This window comes from Microtus ochrogaster, unplaced genomic scaffold, assembly GCF_000317375.1.
Source record: "Microtus ochrogaster isolate Prairie Vole_2 unplaced genomic scaffold, MicOch1.0 UNK6, whole genome shotgun sequence".
Lineage (NCBI taxonomy): Eukaryota > Metazoa > Chordata > Mammalia > Rodentia > Cricetidae > Microtus > Microtus ochrogaster.
This window is the reverse complement of record NW_004949104.1, coordinates 11,240,234-11,261,915: the sequence shown is the minus strand read 5'-3', so window position 1 is coordinate 11,261,915 and position 21,682 is coordinate 11,240,234. Positions and strand designations below refer to the sequence as shown.

The 21,682-nt window shown below is 53.0% G+C and overlaps 2 protein-coding genes across 2 annotated transcripts in view; both read right to left on the bottom strand.

Moving 5' to 3' along the window:
• Positions 1 to 2,324: 2,324 nt before the first annotated feature.
• Castor1 (cytosolic arginine sensor for mTORC1 subunit 1) lies at positions 2,325 to 7,060 on the bottom strand. The gene is made up of 9 exons (XM_005366136.3): positions 6,279 to 7,060; positions 5,673 to 5,743; positions 4,455 to 4,642; positions 4,241 to 4,373; positions 3,920 to 4,043; positions 3,455 to 3,568; positions 3,204 to 3,286; positions 3,016 to 3,110; positions 2,325 to 2,851 (listed from the first exon to the last, which is right to left on the bottom strand). Exons 1-9 carry the CDS (start codon positions 6,389 to 6,391, stop codon positions 2,774 to 2,776), a joined length of 999 nt encoding a protein of 332 aa, XP_005366193.1. The 5' UTR covers positions 6,392 to 7,060; the 3' UTR covers positions 2,325 to 2,773.
• A 1,711-nt stretch (positions 7,061 to 8,771) lies between these two features.
• Tbc1d10a (TBC1 domain family member 10A) overlaps positions 8,772 to 21,682 on the bottom strand; it is a 34,271-nt gene continuing 21,360 nt past the window's right edge. The window contains exons 2-9 of the mRNA XM_005366134.2: positions 20,535 to 20,634; positions 16,377 to 16,484; positions 12,048 to 12,154; positions 11,412 to 11,526; positions 11,273 to 11,338; positions 10,505 to 10,694; positions 10,271 to 10,425; positions 8,772 to 9,580 (exon numbers count right to left, since the gene is read on the bottom strand). Of these exons, the coding sequence (XP_005366191.1) occupies positions 9,128 to 9,580; positions 10,271 to 10,425; positions 10,505 to 10,694; positions 11,273 to 11,338; positions 11,412 to 11,526; positions 12,048 to 12,154; positions 16,377 to 16,484; positions 20,535 to 20,634 (1,294 nt within the window). The 3' untranslated portion in view covers positions 8,772 to 9,127. The remainder of the gene's footprint in view (positions 9,581 to 10,270; positions 10,426 to 10,504; positions 10,695 to 11,272; positions 11,339 to 11,411; positions 11,527 to 12,047; positions 12,155 to 16,376; positions 16,485 to 20,534; positions 20,635 to 21,682) is intronic.

Here is a 21,682-nt window from a genome sequence, read left to right as displayed (position 1 = left end):
TGCACACCCCTAACAGCCCTACCCACAGAGGAGGGCACTGCACAAGATCAATGGGAGAAGCAGCCTCCTTGTGGGCATGCAGCGCCAGCTGCAGACAATTTCACCTCTCGCTCCTGCCTCCTGGCTGGGTTTCCTGCAGGGCAGGATCCTGGCATTGCGTGGTGGCTAGCACCTTTTCTCACTCCTACAGAGGAGCAGGAGTCCAACTGGAGAGACAGCTCAGTGGTTAAGGCTGCTCTTACAGAGATCAGGGTTCAGTTTCCAGCAGCCACGTGGGGGCTCACAAATATCCATAACTCCACTTCCAGGGGATCCGATGCCCTCTCCTGACCTCCGTGGGCACTAGGCATGCACGTTCAGGCAAAACACACACATAAAATAAATAAATCTTTAAAAATTAAGAAGAAAAAATCCCAACTGGGATGCAACTTGGCACACACAGGACCAGGCAACCCTGAATTTCTGTTCCTCTCCTGGAGGATGACCTGCCATGGATTCCTGTGTGTTTCCTGTGTATTGACAAGATGGGAGAGGATAGAAATGGGCCCTAGCTGAGGTTTGCCCCTTCCCATCTCCTCTTGTCCAGGCCCACATCTCAGCCAGAGCTGGACCCTGGGCTCCATGATGGAAGGCTAAGCATACCTTCCGTTGCCTCTAGGACAGACCTGCTGACACCAGCCCAGGCTGACTGCACTGATTGCCCCGAGACCCCCAAAGAGGCTTATGGAGAACAAACGGGTTGGGTCTCAGCCCCTACCTCAGCCTGGAGACTGCTAGGCCCAACCTAGAACATCAGCCTCCAGAGAGGAAACAGGCAAGTGGAAGCCCCTCTCTGAGGCACCAGGCTGGGCTGGAAACCCCCTCCCTGGGGCACCTTCTAAGTCCTGTGTCTGTGCCCCCCAAATGTCTGAGGCCCCTTGGAACTTAGTGGACCTGCTAGAGGCTAGAACCCCAGCCCTGGGACCCCAAGGACCCCAGTACCTTGAGAGCCAAGACCCTCTACAAGGACGAGTCAGATGCAGACAGAGAAGTGAGACACAGATACACTCACCAAGCTGTGCACACCACCACCGAGGCTTATTGCATCTGCAGCCAGAGGCCCCAGCCTTGGGGTGCTCCTGAACAGCCTTCTTGGCCAGGGTTCTGGCCCCTGGCTGGATCAGACAGTGGGAAGCCCTGAGAGGCAGCTGGGACCGGTCTGGACCTGGCTGAGGCCTGAGGCTTTTGAGAACCAGAACAACAAAAGCGCCCAAACCTGAGAGTGACTCACAGGCAGACCTTCCAAGTGGCACAGGGCCAGCTGGGTATAGGAGAGGCAGCCCTGAGCGTCTTTACCCCTCTCTAGGGCCGTCTGCCCACCGCCCCAGCCTGAGCTTACACTAATCCCCAACTGTAGAATCCAGGAGCTCTCCATCCCGTTCCCCAATCTAGACAAACTCCAAGAAAATGCTCCTTCCCAGGCTCCCAGAAGGAACTGATTCCTGGGCAGGAGAAACTGAGGCTGAGGAAGAGGACAGGCCAAGGTCTCTCACCACTCACTCACCATACCGGACTGTGCTCTAGGCTCATCGGATCTGCAGCCTGAGGCCCCAGCCTCGGGGTCCCCAGAGCCAGGTGGGCATACTGCCAGAAGCCTAGCCCGTGTGTTGGCTTTTCTGGGGAGTCACTGTGACCTGGGTACACAGAAGTCACACCCTTCTTCCCCTCCTGAGCATGGGTGGATCTGAGCTGAAGGCATCTGATAACCTCCCAGGGTATGTGTGGGGCCCTGGCTGCTGTAATGGAGTCCTGGTCCTACTGAACAGGGGGCCCCATGCCAGAAAAACCCAGGTTCGGATGTACCCAGACATATAGCCCTGGAGGGCAAAGAGGGCTCCAAGTGGCCTCTAGGGTTCTGCTCTGTCTGCTTAGCCCTGCACCTCAGCAGGAAAAGGCCTGGCCACCATCTCAAGTGTCATAAACTGTGTGATTTCTCCACAAGAGGAACATAAGAATTCGGGCAAGACCCATAGGAATGTAGGCAGTGGCCTGGGAGGAAGGTGTTCTGGGAGCTCCTGGATAGCTTCCCAGTGTCCAGCTAGAGGACTCAGGTAAGAGGGACAGGAGTTTCTCCCTGAATAGAACTCTAGTCATCCTGTAACTAAGTATGAATGGACTCCAGACTAGCTTTGGCTGGGAACCACGTGACCTCGTCACAAATGCGCTAGAGGCCTCAGTTACTCATCGGTCACACATACATACTGCTCGAAAAGTCACGGAGGTCGGAGAAATCTGGAAGGCCAAGACCTGACACTGGCTGACACTCAGAACCTGAAGGCCCAGCTCAGAAAGTCTTTTATTTAAACAGTCATAAAAATATGAGTGAGATGTAAAAACCCTTTCCTTGGGAGCCCCAAGCGGGAAGGCACTGTTGGAGCTCACCTGGCCAGGAAGGCAACCCAAGCTGGAGATCAGAGCCCAGCTCAGGGCAGAAGGACCCAGCCAGGTGAGACTGAGATGGGTCGAGCCTTGCGCAGGGACTGTGCAAACGCTGAGGTCATTTAGACAGTGATGGGTTGGGGGTCTAAGCCCCAAGCACCAAGGTGTCCTTTTGGGCAGATATTTGGAGGCAGCACTGCCCACTGTGCTGAGGGCCAGCTCCATGCAGCTTACATACAGACAGCAGAACCAGGGTCCCTTGGTAGGATCAGGGGCTCATTCTGCAGCTTCAGGAAAGAGCTCAGAAAAGTCTCTGAGAGCCCCGTGGTAGGGAATTCTGGGAGGCTTGTGTTCCCTACGGATCTTTGGAAGTCAGCCCTTCTTGCCTTCGCTGGAGCACACCAATGACACTGCCGATCCCATCTTCAGGAACCTGGGGTAAGGGCACAGCACGAAATGCCAGGGCCAAGTCTGGCCAGGAATGCCCAACTCCCTATATCAGCTGGAATTTCTTCCCGCCCCCCACTCTGGGATCTTGCAGGATATGCCCTAGGGGTCAGGATAGTTAGGGATGACCAGCCCAGTCCAGGCACTCACCAGGGCATGGTCAAAGTTGAAGGTGCTGATGTAATAAGCAGAGATGTCGGCAGCTGCCAGGGGACCCGCAATCTGAGCCACAATCCCACATTCATCTGAGGGTTGGAGACACGGGTGGCTCAGGGTAGATGCTGTGGATACCTACAGGCTTGCCCTAACCCCCAATTCAGGTTGTGTGTGGTCCTCACCAAAACCCAGGGGCTGTCCCCCGATGCGCACCATCCTCCACAGCTCTCCAGAGGAACTGGTCAGCAGGAGGTCACTGGGGAACCTAGGGAGACAGGTGGGTGATGGGAAGGGCACCGAAGCATCCCTAACTACCCTGAGCCCTGGGGCATATCCTCCTGCCAATCACAGAGTCTGGCACCCCACCTTCCCCTTTTCCTGAGGCTGGCTGAGGGGCTATGACCTTCTTGGGGGTCAGGGAGGGGTTACATACTTTTTCTGGGTCTCGGCATCCATAACAATGGAGATGTAACCCTCAATGAGGGAGAAGGCGAAGAACGGGATGGAGCTTGACTCAGGACCACTGGAGGCTGCCTCCCTGGGGACACTGGAGAGGGATGACAGGGTCAAGGGCTCTGCCAGGCACATGGCCCTCTCCATTTCCTGAATACCAGACTACAGAGGAGCCAGAAGAAAGGCTCTGGAAAGGGCCTCGTGAGAGAATCCTGATTTCCCAAGGGATAAGCCCTAACTGCCAAAACCCAAGGGCCTTGGGCAGAGGGCCTGACTGGGGTGTATATGGTTTGGAGTGGCTCTGTCAACACCTCTGGCTGAGGGCTACTGGGCTGTCAGGAACCCTAAGGCACTGAGGACACAGTGACAGAAGGGATGGATGAGACAAAGGTCAGAGTGCACGGAGCACTAGTGAGGCCAGAGATCAAGTGTACGCATGGCCCACCTGTGTGAGTAGAAGAGGACATCGATGAGGGTGGTGGCAATAGCCGGCAATGTCTCAGGGTCCAGTGTGAGGACACAAAATCGGTTCTGCGGGCTCTGAATGGGATGCACCGTGGGGCTGGGCCCTGCCCGAGACACAGGGGCCATAAGGTGAAAAGGCAATCCTGGGCTGGGGCGACCCCTGGTGGCTGGTCAGGGAAGGGCTTGGGTGTACCCATCCCATCTCACACATTGAGAAACACCCATCCCAGCCCTTTGAAAGACAAGCCCTCCTGTGGGGAAAGGTCCCACCGAAATCTGGGTGTTGGTGGGCAGACTTTACCGTGCTGGGCTCGGGGAAAGCCGTTGCTCCAATCATCCTTGGCAATCGGAACAGGCTCCCCACCTACTTCCCGGTAGATTTGGAATTCCTGGGCCAGTGTGTGGATCACTACAGACAGGTCCTGCTCCCGAACCTGGGTCAAGGCAAACGGCACACATTACGCAGCCCCAGGTACCTCGGCTCCTGCCCTGCCACAGCACCTGCCCAAACCCACCAGGATGAAGTCTGTCTGGTATGTGGACAGCATCAACACAGACACGTGGTGCTCGGCCAGCGGGGCAATGACAGACCGCGCAATCTTGGTAACGCCAGCAGCCTGCATCACCGCCCCACTGTGAGAGGATACGTTCATCACCAGCCATGTGGCCTCGGCCACTTGCAGGAACTCGGATGGGGGTAGCTCTGTGGGCAGGAGGTACATGAACCTTAGTGAGTTCTAGCAGGGCAGGTCAGGACTGGAGCTCTTGGCTGTCTCTCCTCAGTTCTGCCTCCGTGTGTATGAAAGCATTCTCAAACTCAGCACTAGGGTGACGTCCCAGCTTTACCATTTGCTGTGAGACTTGAGACAAGTGGTTGCTCATTGCTTGCTTCCTTTGAGCCGTGTCTTACAATGTAGATTAGGCTGGGCTTGAACTCAAACCGATCCTCTTGCCATAGCCTCCTAAATGCTGGGATCCCAAGCCCTGTTTAGTCTCAGTTTCCTATCTGCAAAATGGGATATTCCTCACAACTTTTCTGTGGCCTGATGGCTTCGTAGCACCACCAGAGGGCGCCGAGTGACCTACTGATGAGGAGGTGCTCTCCTGCAGGCCAGAGCTTTCCCTGCAGAATAGGGAAACTAAGTCCTTAGGGAGGGCGGCTAGGCCAAGCTCCAGGTGGCTGGCTTGAGACTCCAGGCCTTAGAGGACAGGACAGGCAGGCAGAAGTGGGAGCCAGAAGTCAGCTCCCAGGTTCCAGTACTGAACAGGGACAAGGGCCAGGGTGACTGTTGTTCGCCCAAGCACAGCCAGGAGGCCCCAGGACCTTGCTCTGGGCTTGCTGCCTGTTCCTGCATTCCTTCCCCAACCCTCAGACTTTTCGACTTCCCAGGCCAGTAAAGGAGAAGCTGGCTTTCACCGAGGAGCTAATTCCAAGAAGAAACAATGGCCAGGGGTTAAAACAGCTACAGGACTGTAGCTAAAACACCTTAATCTGGCCTAAAACGGTGAGAACTCCCCTCAACCTTGTTGGCCTGGGACTCATATCCAGCCCTTTATAAAGCTCTCATAAATATTGTTAAACTGCCATGACTACATCTTAGATATGAGAAAACAGTACTTAAGTGAGGGGTGGTGGTTCGAATCCAGATCCATATGCCTTTGAGTCCTAAGCTCTCTGGAAGCTGTGCCTGGAAAGAATAGGGCTTAGAAGTGAGCAAGGGGTCAGTTCCCACCTTTAAAGCCCTCCTCATCCACCATGAGTGTGTAATCTTCCGGGGTCTCCGTCAGGCTGAAGAACTTGCACCTAGTGGGAAGGAAGGGGTGGGAACTTTCAGGCTGGCGAGGACAAATGAACTTTGCTCCAGCAGCACTAAAGGACCCCCCGCCAGGCGCCTTCCTGACCCGCCCTCAGGCCTCAACTTCTTCCTCGGAGCAACGTGGTCTGGGTCCAACGTCTGGGATCTCCGGCTGTTTTCCAACTCCAGATCTCCCCTCCATTCCACACCCTAGAAGTGTCGGGCTTTGGATTCCCCTAGACAACTCTTACACTTTACGTGAGGAGTCTGGGAAAGGGCTAAGGCAGGGCTAGAAGGCATGCTCCACTACACTGCCTATCCCAGGCAGTTTGCACCTTGACAAGCCCAGCAAGAGGACCGCTCCAGGCCGGATAGGCGGCGTCTCAGAAAGGGTAATCCCCGGCCAGACGGCGGCCAGAGAGGACAACGTCCCCACCCGGTACATGCCGCTTCCTCGCGGTGACCCTAATCCTCTGCCCCTGGCCTGGAATGACAGAGGAGCCCCCACCCGTCTGACCTGCGCCCCTGAACCCGGGTGCGCACCGGCTGCGATGGGGCAGGAAGAGCAGCTTGATGAGAGGGTGAGTGTAGAGCCAGAGGCCCGGGCGGGCGAGGCTCAGTACCCGCACCCGGTGCTCTAGGATGTGGAGTTCCATCGCAGATCGCCCGGCCACGGCCCCGCCGCCAGCTAGACCCAGGCGGTGGCGGGGCGGCGCCCGGCTTAAAGGAGCCGCGCTGAGGGGGCTCCGCACCGCCCGCTAAGCCGCGGGCCCGCCCAGGCAGCGACCCACTCTCCGAAGGCCACGCCCCACAGCCTCAACGAATTGGTCACGCCTCCTCCCGAGCCCCGCCTTCCCGGCGCTGCAGGCTGCCCTCGAACCCGGACTTGGTCTACTGTCCATTCCTCTAGCCCCGTCTGGGGATCCCTGCCTGCTCCCACCCCTCGGCGGCCTCCAGGCCACGCCCCGGCCACGCCCTTTCCGCTGGCCGCCGGCAGTGTTGGGTTTGGAAACGTGCCGGAAGCTCAGGGTCCTGTCTGAACTCCAGGCTTGCACGTGAGCTTTACAGTTGAGGCAATTAAGACGCGAGAGGGCTTCAAGACTTGCCGGGGTTCGGCTAGGGCCGGAATGCTGTCCACAGATATCCGGAGCGTGGAGACTGGAGACCCGGTACAGCTGGGTGGCGCTTTTGTCCTTCCTTTTATTGCTGGGGACAGGGACTGCAGAGCGGACAGGGCTGATCGTACTAAAGATCACTAGGCAAGGGCTGCCCTGGCCTGGTATTGGTAATACTGCATCCTCTACCCGGCCATCCTTCTGACCAGCCGTCCTAGGTTTTAATCACCCGACTTCCAGAGTAGAATGCTCCTCTCTAAGGGGAAGCACAGAAAAAGCATCCTATCACCTAGCTAAGCAAAGCTTGGGGTTATTCCAGGGAAAGAACCCAGAAGTACCTGAGTTGGGACCGCCCAGGGCTCAGGCATTGAGGGGACAGGCCCTTGCACTTGAGGCTCCCTGGGTATCCAGGCCAGAGACTTGAGCCCCATAGAAGTCTCCTCAAAGCCTGTCACCCTCAGCAGAACGCAACTGGTCTGAGCACATCTAGATTTGCTTCCGATCCAAGAAGGCCCCAAGCGCTGGCAGACACCCCAGGTATGATCAAGTTTAAGAAGACCCCAAGGCTGAGCAGGAATGAGCAGGCACAGGTTGGTTCCACGGCAGGACACAGCATGACACAGCATGCTCCATGGGGCCTCGACTTGGCCCAGGCACTCTAGCCTCAACTTGAAGGCGTTGAATAAGGTAGATTAAAGTCGGCCTCCAGCACGACTGGGACCCAGCAGGTTCATGCAGGACTTCGTGTTCTGGACCCAGTACCACAGGCAGACGGAAGCTGGGCTCAACCCTGTTCCTGGCTTTTCTAGCTCCAAATGATTCTCATGGAACACAGTGCAGCCACCACATCCTGGCTGGTCCTCTGGAGAACTGGGGGTGGGGTGGGAGCACTTCCCAGAGGCTGAGTCCATCTCACCATGGCAGGTGTGGAGAGTGGGAAAGCAGAGGGTGAGAGGCAGGAGCAGAGAGCGAGTGAGCCGCCCAGGGCCTCTGGTGTCTGCTCACGTCTCGAGCCTCGGTATCCTCAGCTGTGCCAGAACATGTTCTAGGCCCAGGCTGTGTCTGAAGCTCCCAGCGAGAGTCTGTTTCTCCCTCCCTCTTCCCTCCTATGGTCTGGCCCAGCTTGGTCTCAGGCCAGGAACAGCCACTATTGTTTGACTAGAAAAGCTGCTTCCTCAGCAGAAGGGGGGAACCCTCTCCCAGGGACACCCTGTTCTCGCCATTGCCAGTTATCAGGTTGTCACTGAGCACCTGCCTGCCCCTCCATGGCAGTCTGCTCACTTGGGTGAGTGAGGGCCTTGGGCTACAAATGTGCCTCTTGGAGGGGGAGGACACAGAACTCCTTTTCTGTCAGGACAATCCCAGCCTAGCAAGAGGACCCCTTACCGGTCTGCCTCTGGCGGAAGCCTGTGTCAGACATCTACAGTGCCTCATCCTGGTGGCAGCCCCTGACACAGTGTGAAATGCCCAGAAGTTAATGGGATCTGAAGTGGCATCAAGGCCTGGCTCTGGAGAAGGAACAGCTCTAAGCTACCTCACAGGGATCCACCTCTAACTCCCACCCCCAATAAAAAGACAGGGACCAGGCCAGCACACGCCTTTAATCCAGCACTCAGGTGGATCTCTGTGAGTTCAAGGCCATCCTGGTCTACAAAGTGAGTTCCAGGACACCCAGGGCTACAACAGAGAAACCCAGGGACCTCAGGGATTATTCCTGCTCTGCCCCAGTGGTGAGCTTCAGTTCTTGCGTCATCTAGGTCAGAAGATGGACACAGCAGCAGAGAGAACAGAGCCTAGAACAGCAGCTGGCCTTGGACTTGGGGCCTTGTGTATCAAAGGTATGTTTCAGAGGGGTTCCTGCCGGGCTGGGGGCCCAGGATGAAGGGTGATACTCCTTTTGGGTCCCTAGCTGCACACCAGCTCTCTATACAAGCCTGTTTATTTTCGTACAAAACCATATTTCTATTTTACACAAGAGTACCCCCTGCTTCCCCTCACGTCAGCACCCTAGCCCTGAAGAATATCCCCCAGAAGGACAGGGCTGGGTGAGACCCAACCCATTTGGCCATAGCTTCTGCCTGTGCTGGCTGGGCCAGCTTGACTCAAGAGAAAATAAATAAGGAGGCTTGGGCAGAATCTGTACTGGGCCAGCCAGATTCTATCCCAGCCCAATGGCCCAGCAGTTGGGCCTTCAGGTACACAGGACCTGGAGTGTTGTCAGTCTCTGAACCGTGTAAGATGTGTGGAGACCCCACCTGGAGGCCTGAACTCCCCGGGTTACAAGTAGGTGTCCTCACTCTCCTGGGAGGTCAAGCTCTCCTGGGAATGGTGGAAGGCTAAGTCCTGGGGAGCAGAGTCCTGGGGGACTGGGTCCTTTGGAGGCACATCCTGAGGAGGACATGCATCTCCTGAAGCAGTCACCACTGTGGCTTGATTGGGGCCTGGGGACTTGTCCAGCTGTCCACTGGCCTTTGTCCTCCTCTGCTCCTTCTGGACCTGCTTGGGCGGCTTTGCTTTGGAAGTGAGGAGGGTTGCATCTGGGGGTAGGCGGATGGATGGTGAAGGTTGCAGGGCAGGTCGGGGACCAGGCTCTGCATCCAGGATGGCTTTGGCACCATGCATCCTGGGTGGAGAGCGACACTCCAGCTCACCACGGGTCTCTTGCCAGCGCCGCAACTGGATGAGATGTTCTCGCTCAATCTGGCGCTCTGTCACCGGCAACTCTATTACCTTTGGGACAACAAAGGACAAGTGAGCACCAGAAAGAGTGACCTTTCCCTTCTGTCTCCAATCCTAGGCTCTCCCACCCACCAGCAACCCCTAACTGTGTCTGCTAAAAGCTGAACCCAGGAAGGATGTGACTGTGGTTTGAGTGCCAAACATGAGAGACCCATTGTCTCAGAGGACAGACCTGCCTACAGCTCACAGGCCCACCCAGCTTCCATCTTGGACAGAAGCAGCAGGGCTAGGAAACCCCAGTCTCAGCCAGTATTGTCCCCTACTGACCAGGGCAGCCTGGCTGTCCAGGCTCCACTACTTTTCAGCTGGAATTGAAATCTGCCTCTGAGCCTCTATTTCCTCAAATGTAAAATGGGGACACTGCTGGAAGTGGCATATGCTGAAGATGGCCTTGGTCTGCCCCCCTCACAGAAATTAGCCATGCCTATGTCTCTTAATTTGTAGCCTCTGAAAAACAAGTACCCTCAGGAGAAGTGAGAGGGCAGTAGATCACAGCTCTGCTCTACTCACAAAGCAGACTCGAAGGAAGGCACTGCACAGCTGGGCCCCACTTGCCTAGCAAAATGATGAGGTCCATCAGTCCTCACCTGGGCTGACCAACCCTTGGAGCAGGGCCATATAAGCCCTCCTCTAAAACCAGCTCCCTTCCCTCCAATAATATGTGGGAGGTGTGGGTCGCACCTCCTGGACCAAAAAGGCTTCCTGCATGATCTTGGGGCTGAGGCTCCGCAGCTGCTCGATGGTTTCATACTGGCCCTGGCAGGCTTTGAGCTTCTCAGGAGAGCCTAGTGCATGCTTCAGCAGTACCAGCCCCACACGGAAGATAATCTTGACGCCTGTATGAGGCAGGTGATAAGTCTAAGAGAGGCTTGTGGGCTTCTTTTGCACCCCCCACAATCCAGCACTGCCTGATACCTTCACAAAAGAACATGTCCCAGACTCGCAGCACGGAGCTCCAGGGCAGGGTGCGGGCAAAGGCACACATGAACCACTCTGTCATGTACAGCAGGGGGTCAATCTTCTGCCTGCTAAGGTGCTTGTGAGCCACGGGGGACACCTTTTGTAGCAGTGAGAAGAGGATCTCACCATCCAGCTGGATTGCCTCCTGGAGAAACAGCAAGGCCACACAGCATGACCACAGCCCATACTGGGTCAGCATCAGGTAGCTGGAGCCTATAGAGTACTGGAAGATAGGTGAGCAAACTAGATACAGAATGGGAGAGGGAACACTGGGGCTGAGTTTCCCAAACAAGGAAGGAACAGGTGCAGCCTGTCAAGGTCAGGAAAGGGCCACTCCTGGGCTGAAGGACAAGGGAAAGGCATTCTGAGTGAACAGAATGGAGCTGCAAGCAGAAGCTCTCCCCTCCCTGCAACACAGGGGTTTGTTCTGGAACTCTGTAGACCAGGCTAGCACTGGACTCAAGAGATCACCTGCCTCTGCCTCCCAAGTGCTGGGACTAAAGGTGTGCACCACACTGCCAGGCTCTTGTACCTATGTCAAGGAGGGAGGACCAGGAGTCCTGAGGAATTTTGATCCGTCCCACTGCCTCAGAGAACATCAAATGGCCAGAGGCACAGATGGAAATATAACTGATGAAGCTGGTGCCTCAGTGGCCTCTATCAGGTTTTGGGACTTTAGCCTTGGAGTGGCCACAGAAGGCACCCAAGTCAGCAGGTACTCACCAGTTTCTCACTGTAGTAGCCAGGCAGGTACTTCTCACAGACTTGTACCAGACACCAGAAGGCTTGCTGTGGGTGAGAGAGGCATGAGCCCTTGTGGCTGAGGTCAGGTCCTCTGCCCACCCACCCAGGTCCTGGGTACCTCAGCAGGCATGTGCATGAGCAGCACAGCGGCAATGGGGGCCTGGGCCTGGCAGTAGCCCTCCTCAGGACGGTACAGCGTGTAGGCCTTCAGCACACGGAACAGGTCCTGCTGGCTGTGGAGAGAACAAGCAGGATAGGATGGCAGGCATGGCTACTGCCCACCACCTCCCCTGTACTTCACTGAACCAGACCTGCCTCAGGACTTGCTCTTCCCTGGAAAGGATGTCCTGTGGCCACTGTGGGTCAGTCTCCCACTGGGATCCAAGGACAGGGTTTAAAGAGAAAGCAGGGGTTGGGGCAGGGCTGTATAGCAGATAGATACAGACTGAAGAGGGGCTAGAGAGGCTACCTTCCTAGGCAGCTCTGTCCCCTTGCCCAATATATCACTCCCCTCCTGCCTACTGTTTCGGTCCACCAGCCTCCCTTAGCTCTTTCCCTACATCAAGAAGGCCTAACCAGCAAAGTTCTAACAGTCTAGAGAGGAAAGAGTCACAAGTGAGTCAGTACAACAAACCAGAAGGTAAAGGCTAACAGCAGGGTTTTGAGCACATGCCCCCAAGCTCAGTGTACCTTCCCTGACAGTCGAAGAGACATCCTAGAGCCACTTCCCAGCCCACATGCTTAGCCTGCTTACCCATGGCCTCCTCGGGACACAAACATCTCATGGAAAGGGAACTGCCGGTGCAGGTCACGTTCAATCACATCTAGCCATTTGGGGTCCCCAGGAGACATGTCCAGCTCCTGGAAGCAAGGACATAATGTCAGGAAGCAGTGGTGGGAGGGTGGCACTTCTGGTAGAAGATAACTGTCTTGGGTATCAGATTAGGTACCAGAGACATCATAGAACCAGGTCTTCCTGAAGATAGCAGAACCCTGGGAAACCTAAGAGGGATCCTAGTGCTCAGTAGTTTAGTTTTTTGAGATCCAGAACTATTTATTTATTTATTTATTTATTTATTTATTTATTTATTTATTTTTTGGTTTTTCGAGACAGGGTTTCTCTGTGGCTTTGGAGCCTGTCCTAGAACTAGCTCTTGTAGACCAGGTTTTTCTCTGAACTCACAGAGATCCGCCTGCCTCTGCCTCCCAAGTGCTGGGATTAAAGGCGTGCGCCACCACCGCCCAGCTAGTTTTGTTTTTTGAAACAGGGTTCCTCTCTGTAGATCAGGCTGGCCTCAAATTCAGAGATCCATCTGCCTCTGCATCCCGAGTATTGGGATCAAAGGTGTGTGCCACCACCAACCAGGCTCTCAGAATATTCTTATGAGCAAGAATCTATCCTAGCTGTTTACCTTTTTTTTTAAACCTTATTTAACTTTATTTTATGCACATTGGTATAATGGTGTCAGATTCTCTGGAACTGGAGTTACAGACAGCTATGAGCTGTCATGTGGGTGCTGGGAATTGAACCCAGGTCCTTGAAGAGTAGTCAGTACTCTTAACCACTGAACCATCTCGCCAGCCCCTCCTAGCTGTTTATCTAGGGATAATGTTGTGTCCTTCAGATAGAAGGGTTCTTCTTAATAGCTACAGGTGTTACCATTGCTCAAAGACAGAGCTGAGTGTAGAACACACATGGGACTCACTGGCCCCTTTTCTACCCCAAAACAGATCCTGACATAACACCATGTTCACAGATGAGAGGACCGAAGGGTCAGAATAAAGTCGGTTACCCAAGGCCTTGAGACTAGAAAAATGATGGAGCTGAGATGTGAAAGCAGGTGTGACTCAGAGCCACCAAACCCAGACTCTACTGCTTGCATCCTGTGTTCCAGGTATCCCCTGTTCAGGAAGGGACTGTGACATCTGTCAGCCTTAAGTGCTTGTCTAGGTACTGAGGGCTCAACAGTGTGCCTTTCTTCTCCAAACCCTGACTGTGTACTTTTGAAAAGCCATCAGGCTCTACCAGAATAAAGTCCCACAGTCATTGGAAATGTCTCCATCTGAGCGCTGGCAACATGCGCATGTTTTCTCAGGCTCACAGCTCTATGCTCGAGTCTGTCCATCTTACTCTAGGTGAATCCATACATCCATTTTCAGAAAAGGAAATTCAGAGGGATGGGCCGGGAGGCCAAGCAAGTACTAGTTGCCTGCGGGGTGGAACAGCATCTGGAAAAGTCCTGTAAAGTGAAGCCTTGGCAAACATACCAGATGGGTGTAGGCAGGGCTTTGGCCCTGGCAGACAGTGACTGCACACAGGCCCCTTTCTCTCCTGGCCCTAGGTAGTGGTATTCAGAATACTAAAGAATTAGTGTGTTCTCCAACACACTTCTCTCTGGTCAGACCTGTTCTCTGTGAAGAGGACTCGAGCTATTTGTTGGCAGCACTCAGACTTGAAGAACAGAGTCTGAAGGGGTGGCAGCATCAGACTAGAAAGCATTGCCCAGTCAGTGAACCACATCTCCTGGGGGCTGTTGTTCATCTAAGTAGCGGGCCTACTGGAATGAACTTCATTACAGCTCTGCACCCTATTCTAGCCCTTTCTCTTGGCAGTTACTAAGGTTTGCTTTTATGGTTGAGCTCAGTGCATCACTTCACAGCTCCTGGTCATCAGGAAGTGACCCTCAGACCACATCCCTTCCTAGTGCCTCTAACATGCGCCATGGTCTTTAGGAGCCTTCACATTTCTTGGCCCCAATCTCTATTCTGTCTCCTGTCTCTAGTATGTCAGAAACTGGGCTGGAAAGCAAACAATGAGGTGAGGCTCATGGAGTGTTGAAGGTTGCAGAGCAGAGGAAGGGGCTAGGATTTTTCAGTGGAAGGAGTGGGCACCACCCCCTCAAGTTAGTGTCCTGTGTACTCCCCTGTATCACCTGAGTACAATGCAGGCTTGCTTTTCTCAGGAAGAAGGTTCACTCGATTCTTCTAGTGGCTCCTGAGAACCCCAAAAGTCAGCTCCTTGGATATGGGATCGGGAACCTCAGCAGCCCAGCTGCAGGGCCTCCAGGGAAAGGGATGCTGAATACCACAGGCAGGTGCAGCTGCCAGCAGACCAGTGTGTGGTGCAGTCATTAGGACTGCAGCCTCTGTGAACCTAAGTGGTGCTTGAGGTGCTTAAGGAGATGAAGTCAGAGAAAACCAAAAAAAAGCAGGAAGATTCTGCCAAGGAAGAGGCAAGAAAGAGCAAGTGCTGGAGAAAATGGAGCCACCAGATGCTGTAGTGTATGCAGAAGGGCCCCGAGCTCGAGAACAGGTAAGAGCACTGACACCACAGATCGGCTCTGTGCTTCCCCATGGCTCAGGCACTCAGAGCAGAAGAGAACACCCCACCTTCGCTACTTTTTCTAGATCTTCCCCAGGTAAGTCTTTCCAGGTGTGCTTGAAAACACTGGGGCCCCAGTATTGCCATGATGACCCACCATACATCTTCAGGGTTACAAGACAAATCTACCTCTTTATATAAGCAACCTACCAGCCATCTCAGGGGTGGCCATTTCCTCTCTGGCACTAATCTAGGCACACATATACACACATATACAAAGTTCTGTGCTTCTGCTGGGTGGTGGTGTACACCTTTAATCCCAGCACTTAGGAGGCAGAGGCAGACAGATCTCTAAGTTCGAACCAGCCTGGTCTACAAAGTGAGGACTGTCAGGACTACACCAAGAAACCCTGTCTTAAAAAACTAAACAAACAAAAAACAACCAAAAGACCCCCCCAAAAACCAAAGCTCTGTGTTTCACTGCACTGTGGACACACTCCTTCTAGACCATGCACCAGGAGGCTAGCTACTCACAGCCTGCCTTTACGCTTATGTCTGGGCCCATCCTCACACTGCCAGCCCTGGCCAGGATGGAGCCCCTGGAATACAGGAGGCATTACGACTGGAGGGAAGATTAGAGAGTCAAGTTGCTCTTGTGGGACCTGGTCTCAGTGTTGTATGGGAAGATCCACTCACCCTTTCTTTTAATGAACATTGAGAACATAGTTACTGGCTCTGAGCCTAAAAGGCACTCTTGGCACTATCAAACCCAATTCACAGCTGCCTCTAGCCAAGTGCTGCCACCCCATCAGGCTCTCTGTCTCCCAGGACCAAATGCTGCCAACAAATAGCTCGAGCCCTCTTCAGGCCAACAGTGTAAACTCCAGGCTGCCCTGCTCTGCCCCTGACCACTCTTCACAGAGAACAGGTCTGGCCAGAGAGAAGTTATTTACTGAAGTATGAAGCATATCAATGAAGAGTTGGTGCTGGCAGCTCTGTCTTACTGCCTATCGTTAGTCCCAATGGCCTGGAGGAACCCCTAATGCCTGGAGCCAAGTCTGGAGGTAAGCTGGGTCAACTGTTACCTTGGTATTTTCCAAGGGTAACAGGCTCTGCAGTTCAGTTCAATGAATGGAAAAGTATTATGCCATGGGAGCCATGGGGAGAGAGCTGGGGAGCAGGATAGTGGGGCATGACTATAGAAGGCACTGTCTCTGACTACTGACTGACTGGCTTCTGACCCCAAGTAGCTGTGAAGACCACCTAGTGGACCATGTCTCTCTAGGCTTAAAGACAGGAGACAGAGTAGATAGAGGATGGGGGCCAAGAAATGTGAAGGCTCTTGTGATCCTAACAGGCAAGCTCCTAAAGACCATGGCACATGTTAGAGGCATCAGGAAGGGATGTGGTCTGAGGGTCACTTCCTGACGACCAGGAGCTATGAAGTAATGCACTGAGCTCAACCATAAAAGCAAACCTTAGTAACTGCCGAGAGAAAGGGCTAGAATAGGGTGCAGAGCTGTAATGAAGTTCATTCCACTAGGCCTGCTAAGGGTAGAATCTTAGATGAACAACAGCCCCCAGGAGATGTGGTTCAGTGACTGGGCCAATCTGGGTCTTGAGCAGTCAGGTTGTGAGTAGAAGTCCTGCCAGTTGTCCATCTTGCTAAAGCCTAGGGCAGCACATGGGAGATCCACTGCCAGGGGAGATGCCCAATCCAGAGACACAACAGGCAGACGAAGTAAAGGAAAGAAAACTCACATCGAATTTTCCAGGGTTCTGCTGAAGTTTCACCTTGCCTCCTGACAGGTACTGCCAAGCCCGTCCCCGCAGAGAAGGTGGGATGCCCTTCTGGCACCGAAGACGAATCTGAAAGTCAAAAAGACAGCTGTGCCCAAGCATCTTGGCAGCTCCTCTGCCGAGGCTTGGTGGGCCTTCAGTGAGCATTCACACAAGAGCAGAAAGGGACTGAGGGCTTTCCTACCCTGCAATGCAGAGCCCATGGTGGAAATGGGGACTGCGATTAGACATGCTGCTACCAGGTAATGGCAAAGTGCACATTCTCTAATGACAACACAGGGACTTCTGGACCCCACAACTACAGTCAACTGTCAGTAACCATGGGAGATTGGTTCTGAGATCCTTTGCAGACATCAAACCCACTTACAAAGAAGAAGCCAAGCATAATGGGACATACTGTTAGGACTCAAAGATCTGAGACAAATGGCTAACTGTGGTGCCTATTAGCCTATCAAAGTGAATGCAGGGCTCCAGGCTCACTCAGTACCTGTCTGTGGCTCTCTTAGCTCTTCTCACTACATCCCTACCTTCTCCAGTCCAAGGCTTCTCTTCTCTTCCCCCAGCTTCTCTTTTCTGTGCAATCCTGTCATTTCAGTCCTCTGCTCCTGGTTCCTGGCCTCCTCTCTAGGTCTTCCCTCCCTCTCACTGCCCAGTCCAGTCTGCTGGCCATGTTCAGTCTTTTTCTTTCTTTCCCTGTTCTGGACTCGTCCAGATGCCTTTGGCTGTTCTCTCCCTCATATCTACAATAGGAACCTCCTCAACCATACCTTAAAGTGTCATGTTCTCATTTTCACTTGTACAACTTGAATCCCAACACTTGGGAGGCAGAGGGAGGCTAGCCAGGAACTTGCTTTGTAGACCAGGCTGGCCTTGAACTCACAGAGATCCACAGAGTAACACATGTGCTACCATGGCCAGCCTACTATCATGCCTTTTAAGAAGAAACAGAACTATTTAAGGGAACAAGATATTAAAGGGAAGGAGAGAGGAAAGGGATACAGATAGGAATATGCTCAATGTACAATAAATATATACTTACATGAAAATTTGAAAACAAAGAACAACATCTTTCCTCAGAACAGGGAAAACTCTTATTAGCACAGGCTCAGAAACCCTACCACCTCTACACTGTGCCACACAGGCTGGAGGGACCCAACCCTGTGTACTTCCTACCCCACTGGTCCCTCAGAAATCTATAGGCGAAAGGAAGTAGGCTCCTCCTGGGCTTGATCCCCAAAAGAAGTTTTCAGGGTAGCTGTCTGACCTATCAGTTAGGTGAGCGCAAAGGGGCAAAGAGGGCCTGAGTTTGTGGGGTGATGGCAGAAAGGACAGGGTCGAGAGGCAGTGACCCTCCTTCACCCCTGCACTAAGCAGCCTGGCCTGAGATCAAGGGAACCAGTGCTTGTGGCATGAGAACACCTGATGTGGGTTTGAATCTCACACCACCCTTGGACCAGCCACTTCTTACCTGCTTTAATATCTGAATAACATTACATGTTTCTGTGGAAGCTTGACGAATTTCCTTTAGAGGAGAAATGTGCTTAGTGTGGGGCTTTCTCTCCACCACCATCCCAGAAAGGCACTTGGCACAGAAACGCCAAGGGATTCAGCTGCTCACATTTAAAGCCTCACAAGAGGGTTGCAAAGTGGCTGGCCTTCCTGATGACAAGCGTAAGTAAAAGGAAAGTTTCTAGAGTTAAGAGCAACTTAAGGACCAGGAAGGAGTCAGACACCAGGCTGTAGAATACAGTCAGTAAGGAATAGCAGCTGGCTACTCAAAAGAGCCAAGCTGGGGCTTCTGACCGCTTGAAAACTGGGAGAGAAGGGAGCGGAAGAGAACTGCACAGACACTGGGGACAATTTCCTGTTGCTGTGGGACAAGGGTCACCTTAAGGAAGCCACTTTTGGCAGGCTTTGGCAGTGGGACATGGGACAGTGCAGAGCCACATATCCTTCAATCTCCCACACTTGGGCAAAGTCTCTCAGCCCATCACACATGCCTGCTGCAGGACAGTCCTGGACGCACTCAGCCTACTGTGATGCTCCCATAGACACCAGGGCGAGGGGAGGAAATGGAGAGTCAAGTGCACATCCAGCCTTTTCCAGATCCCTACTCTTGAGCACAAAGGTACTGGAGATGGTCATCTGCCTGCCTTAGGGAGGACGGACAGAATGAGTGAGGATAACACAAGAGGAAGGATGGCCAGAATACTCAAAAGATTGCCAGTCTCTATGGCAAACTTGAAGGGGGTCATCAATGACAGCTAAGTGAAGCCACACCCTTGCCTGTTGAACTCTGGGAGGGCAGAGTCCTGACTCCCTGTAGGCCTTCACTTCTGTCCTGAGCACAACTGGGAGGTGGAACAGGACTAAGGATGAATCCAGGAGAAATGCTGGCTCTGAGCCCACTTCCCAGAATGGTTATTACCCTTCCTGTGACATGACTTCCTGAGTGGAAGAATCCATGCTTCCAGAGCCAGGCAGGAGTTACCCAAGCAGAGCCCGATGTGGCCACAGCTGAGGCAGCAGTCTTGGTTTGGGTTTCTGAGTACCATGGGCTAAAGCATGTCTCTGAAGGCCTCTGCTGGGCAAAGGCAGCCCTTGGCTCTACCCACAGTGCCAGGGAAGTCAAAGGGAAAAGGAAGGGTTGCAGGGTGATCTACTAGAGGAGGTCCCCACAGCTACAAAAGAGAGGTACAGAGCTAGCAACAGCTCAGGGTAAGAACTGCAGGGAAGATAAGGAATTCCCCAAAGTTAGCCAGGGAACAACTGGAGAATAAGTGTCCTAAAAATACTGAGTTTATCAGGTATGGTGATAATCCCAGCACTTAGAAGAACTACAGCAAGTTGGAGACTAGCCTGGTTTATAGAGCAACACACACACTTTCTCTCTCTCTCTCCCTCTCTCTCTCTCTCTCTCTCTCTCTCTCTCTCTCTCTCTCTCTCTCTCTCTCTCTCTCTCTCTCTCTCTCTCTCGGGGGGGAGGGTGAAAGAAGGAGAAGGGAGGGGAAGATTCTTTCTTTCCTTGCACATGCTAAGCACATATTCTATTACTGTCTCTACTCCCAACCCTACACAGAATAGCAAGAAAGAGCCCCAGCCTGGATGAGCCTCTCCCGCTTGGCAGCATGTGAAGTACTTCCTGTTACCACCTTGTAAGGATCCTCATAAAAAGGCTTAGCACTCCCACTAGACTAAGGGCTCTGAGTCTGAGGAGAGGGAGACGACTTGTCCTAATTTACATAGCTCACGCATGAGGACACACGTGAGACTGAGCCCACACTCTCTCCAGACTTGCAGCTCTGGGCCAGCAGACAAGTGTGTCAGCTGGTGACAGGAAGCAGTGAGCTAACTTTGTAGATTGGGAATTTGCACAGACTGTGGTCATGAGAGGCCAGGCAGAGATTAAACTCTGCAAAGGGCTCCCAAGGACATTGACACACACACTTCAGAAAGGTAATTGAGTATGATATTCCCATAAGTGGACCAAGTCTATACCTAAGGACAGTCTAAATAGACAGAGAATGGGTATTCTCATTTCTGTAACACTACTTGTAAATTATAGGGTTACTTTTCTTTCTTTTCACTCTGGCCAGGAGACAAGAGGAAAATCATCAACTTGTCTTGGTGGTGAAGAAGGCCCTTACTGTGGGGGTCAACAGTGCAGACGCTAAAGCTTGCTGCCTGGCTTCAAATCTTGACTCTTAGGTCATTGGTAAAGCAAGCGTGTTGCTACCACTAACTTCATCAGGGTGTCAGCTAGATTATTGCACTCAAGACATGAACCCTAAAAATGCTCCCACAGGTTAGCTGCATTAAAATTAGGAAGCTCTTCAGCCCTTCTTCTGCCAGGTGTAAAGCAAAATTACCAATGAGGGCTGTTGGCTACAGAGTGGCTCTGAGGTTTAACTCCAGGACAAAGTTCTATGCAGCTCTTCGCTGAAGTCAGATGCCAGGTCCTAACTCTGTCCCAGTCCTAAAGCCAGGTTTACTCCCCACCTGACCAATAGAGGACCCCTAAGGCAGTCTGGCAGTTGGAGAAGCCCCATTTTGCTATAAAGATGAAGTTCATCCCCCCTTTTCCTCTCCCCCCAGACTGCACAAGGCCAGGCCCCTTACCTTTTTGTGCTTCTTGGCCATCCATTTGTCCCAGTTGTTGAGCATGTCCAGCCACTTGGACTCCCTCTGCCTCAGCACCTCCAGGGGAACTTCCTCCAGCCTGTGGATGCAGGGCAGGGTATCAGATGTGTCAAGACAAGCAAAGGCCCTGGCTCTGGCCAGGCCTGTAGTCCACTGCACTCTGCCTCTAGACCTCCTTCAGGTCTGAAGACTCATGATGCCCTGCTACAGATGAGCACAAACGTCGCAGGCCAGATACAACAGGTGCAGGTGCCTACTCTCCCGATGTGTTAAGGGATCAGGGACACCTTGCCTCTCCGGGTCAAAGGCTGATGTATGCCTCTGTGCACTGAAGTCAAACATTCCTGGCCTGCCTTAGTAAATAAGCTCTTCAGGGGCCAGCATGTAAGAGTGAAGCTGGATGCAAAAACTAGTCAAGCAAATACAGAAATATCATGCTCACCTTTTCACCTGAGCCAAACTCATTACTCAGACTTTTCCCAATTATACGCTCGCTCTTTCCCACCTCTCAACCTCTCCTCAGGCCAACCCCTTGGCAGGAATGCTCCCCAAGTGGTCTCCACCTATTAAAATCATACAGACACTTCAAAGTCCTTCAAATGCACCTTCTATATTTGTGCACCTACTGACTGAGCAGCTGTGTCAGTTCTGGGCAGGCTAAGCAGATTCTTGTTCCCAGACCCCTTGTAGAGTTGACATTTGATGGGTGCCGAGGCTCAGCCCAAGCAGATCAACACCAAAGCAGGCAGAGGTGGGTTGGGGGAGGAATCCCTGTCTTATGTGGAGACCAGTCACTGAGTAAGCTTCCTCAGAGAATAAGCCCTGGAGACCCACAAGTTCACAGAACTCTCAAAAACAGAGAAAAGAAGGAAACTACATGTATAATACAGGCATTGTACATATGATTTCTTATCCAGCCTACAGAGTCATGGCAAAGCAAACATGTAACACAAATGTACATGTACAACTCTGTCACACACACAGTTTCCTTAAGTGCATTTTAAAGTACTAGCTTATTAAAATCTTACATTTCAGCCAGGCGGTGGTGGCGCACGCCTTTAATCCCAGCACTCGGGAGGCAGAGGCAGGCGGATCTCTGTGAGTTCGAGACCAGCCTGGTCTACAGA

Excerpts from the sequence above, each read along its gene's own strand:
- Castor1 (XM_005366136.3), bottom strand. The coding sequence starts at position 6,391 with ATGGAACTCCACATCCTAGAGCACCGGGTGCGGGTACTGAGCCTCGCC. Across the intron at positions 4,374-4,454 it reads ACCAGACAGACTTCATCCTG|GTTCGGGAGCAGGACCTGTC; the intron begins GTGGGTTTGGGC and ends GCCTTGACCCAG. Across the intron at positions 2,852-3,015 it reads TCAACTTTGACCATGCCCTG|GTTCCTGAAGATGGGATCGG; the intron begins GTGAGTGCCTGG and ends CCCTTACCCCAG.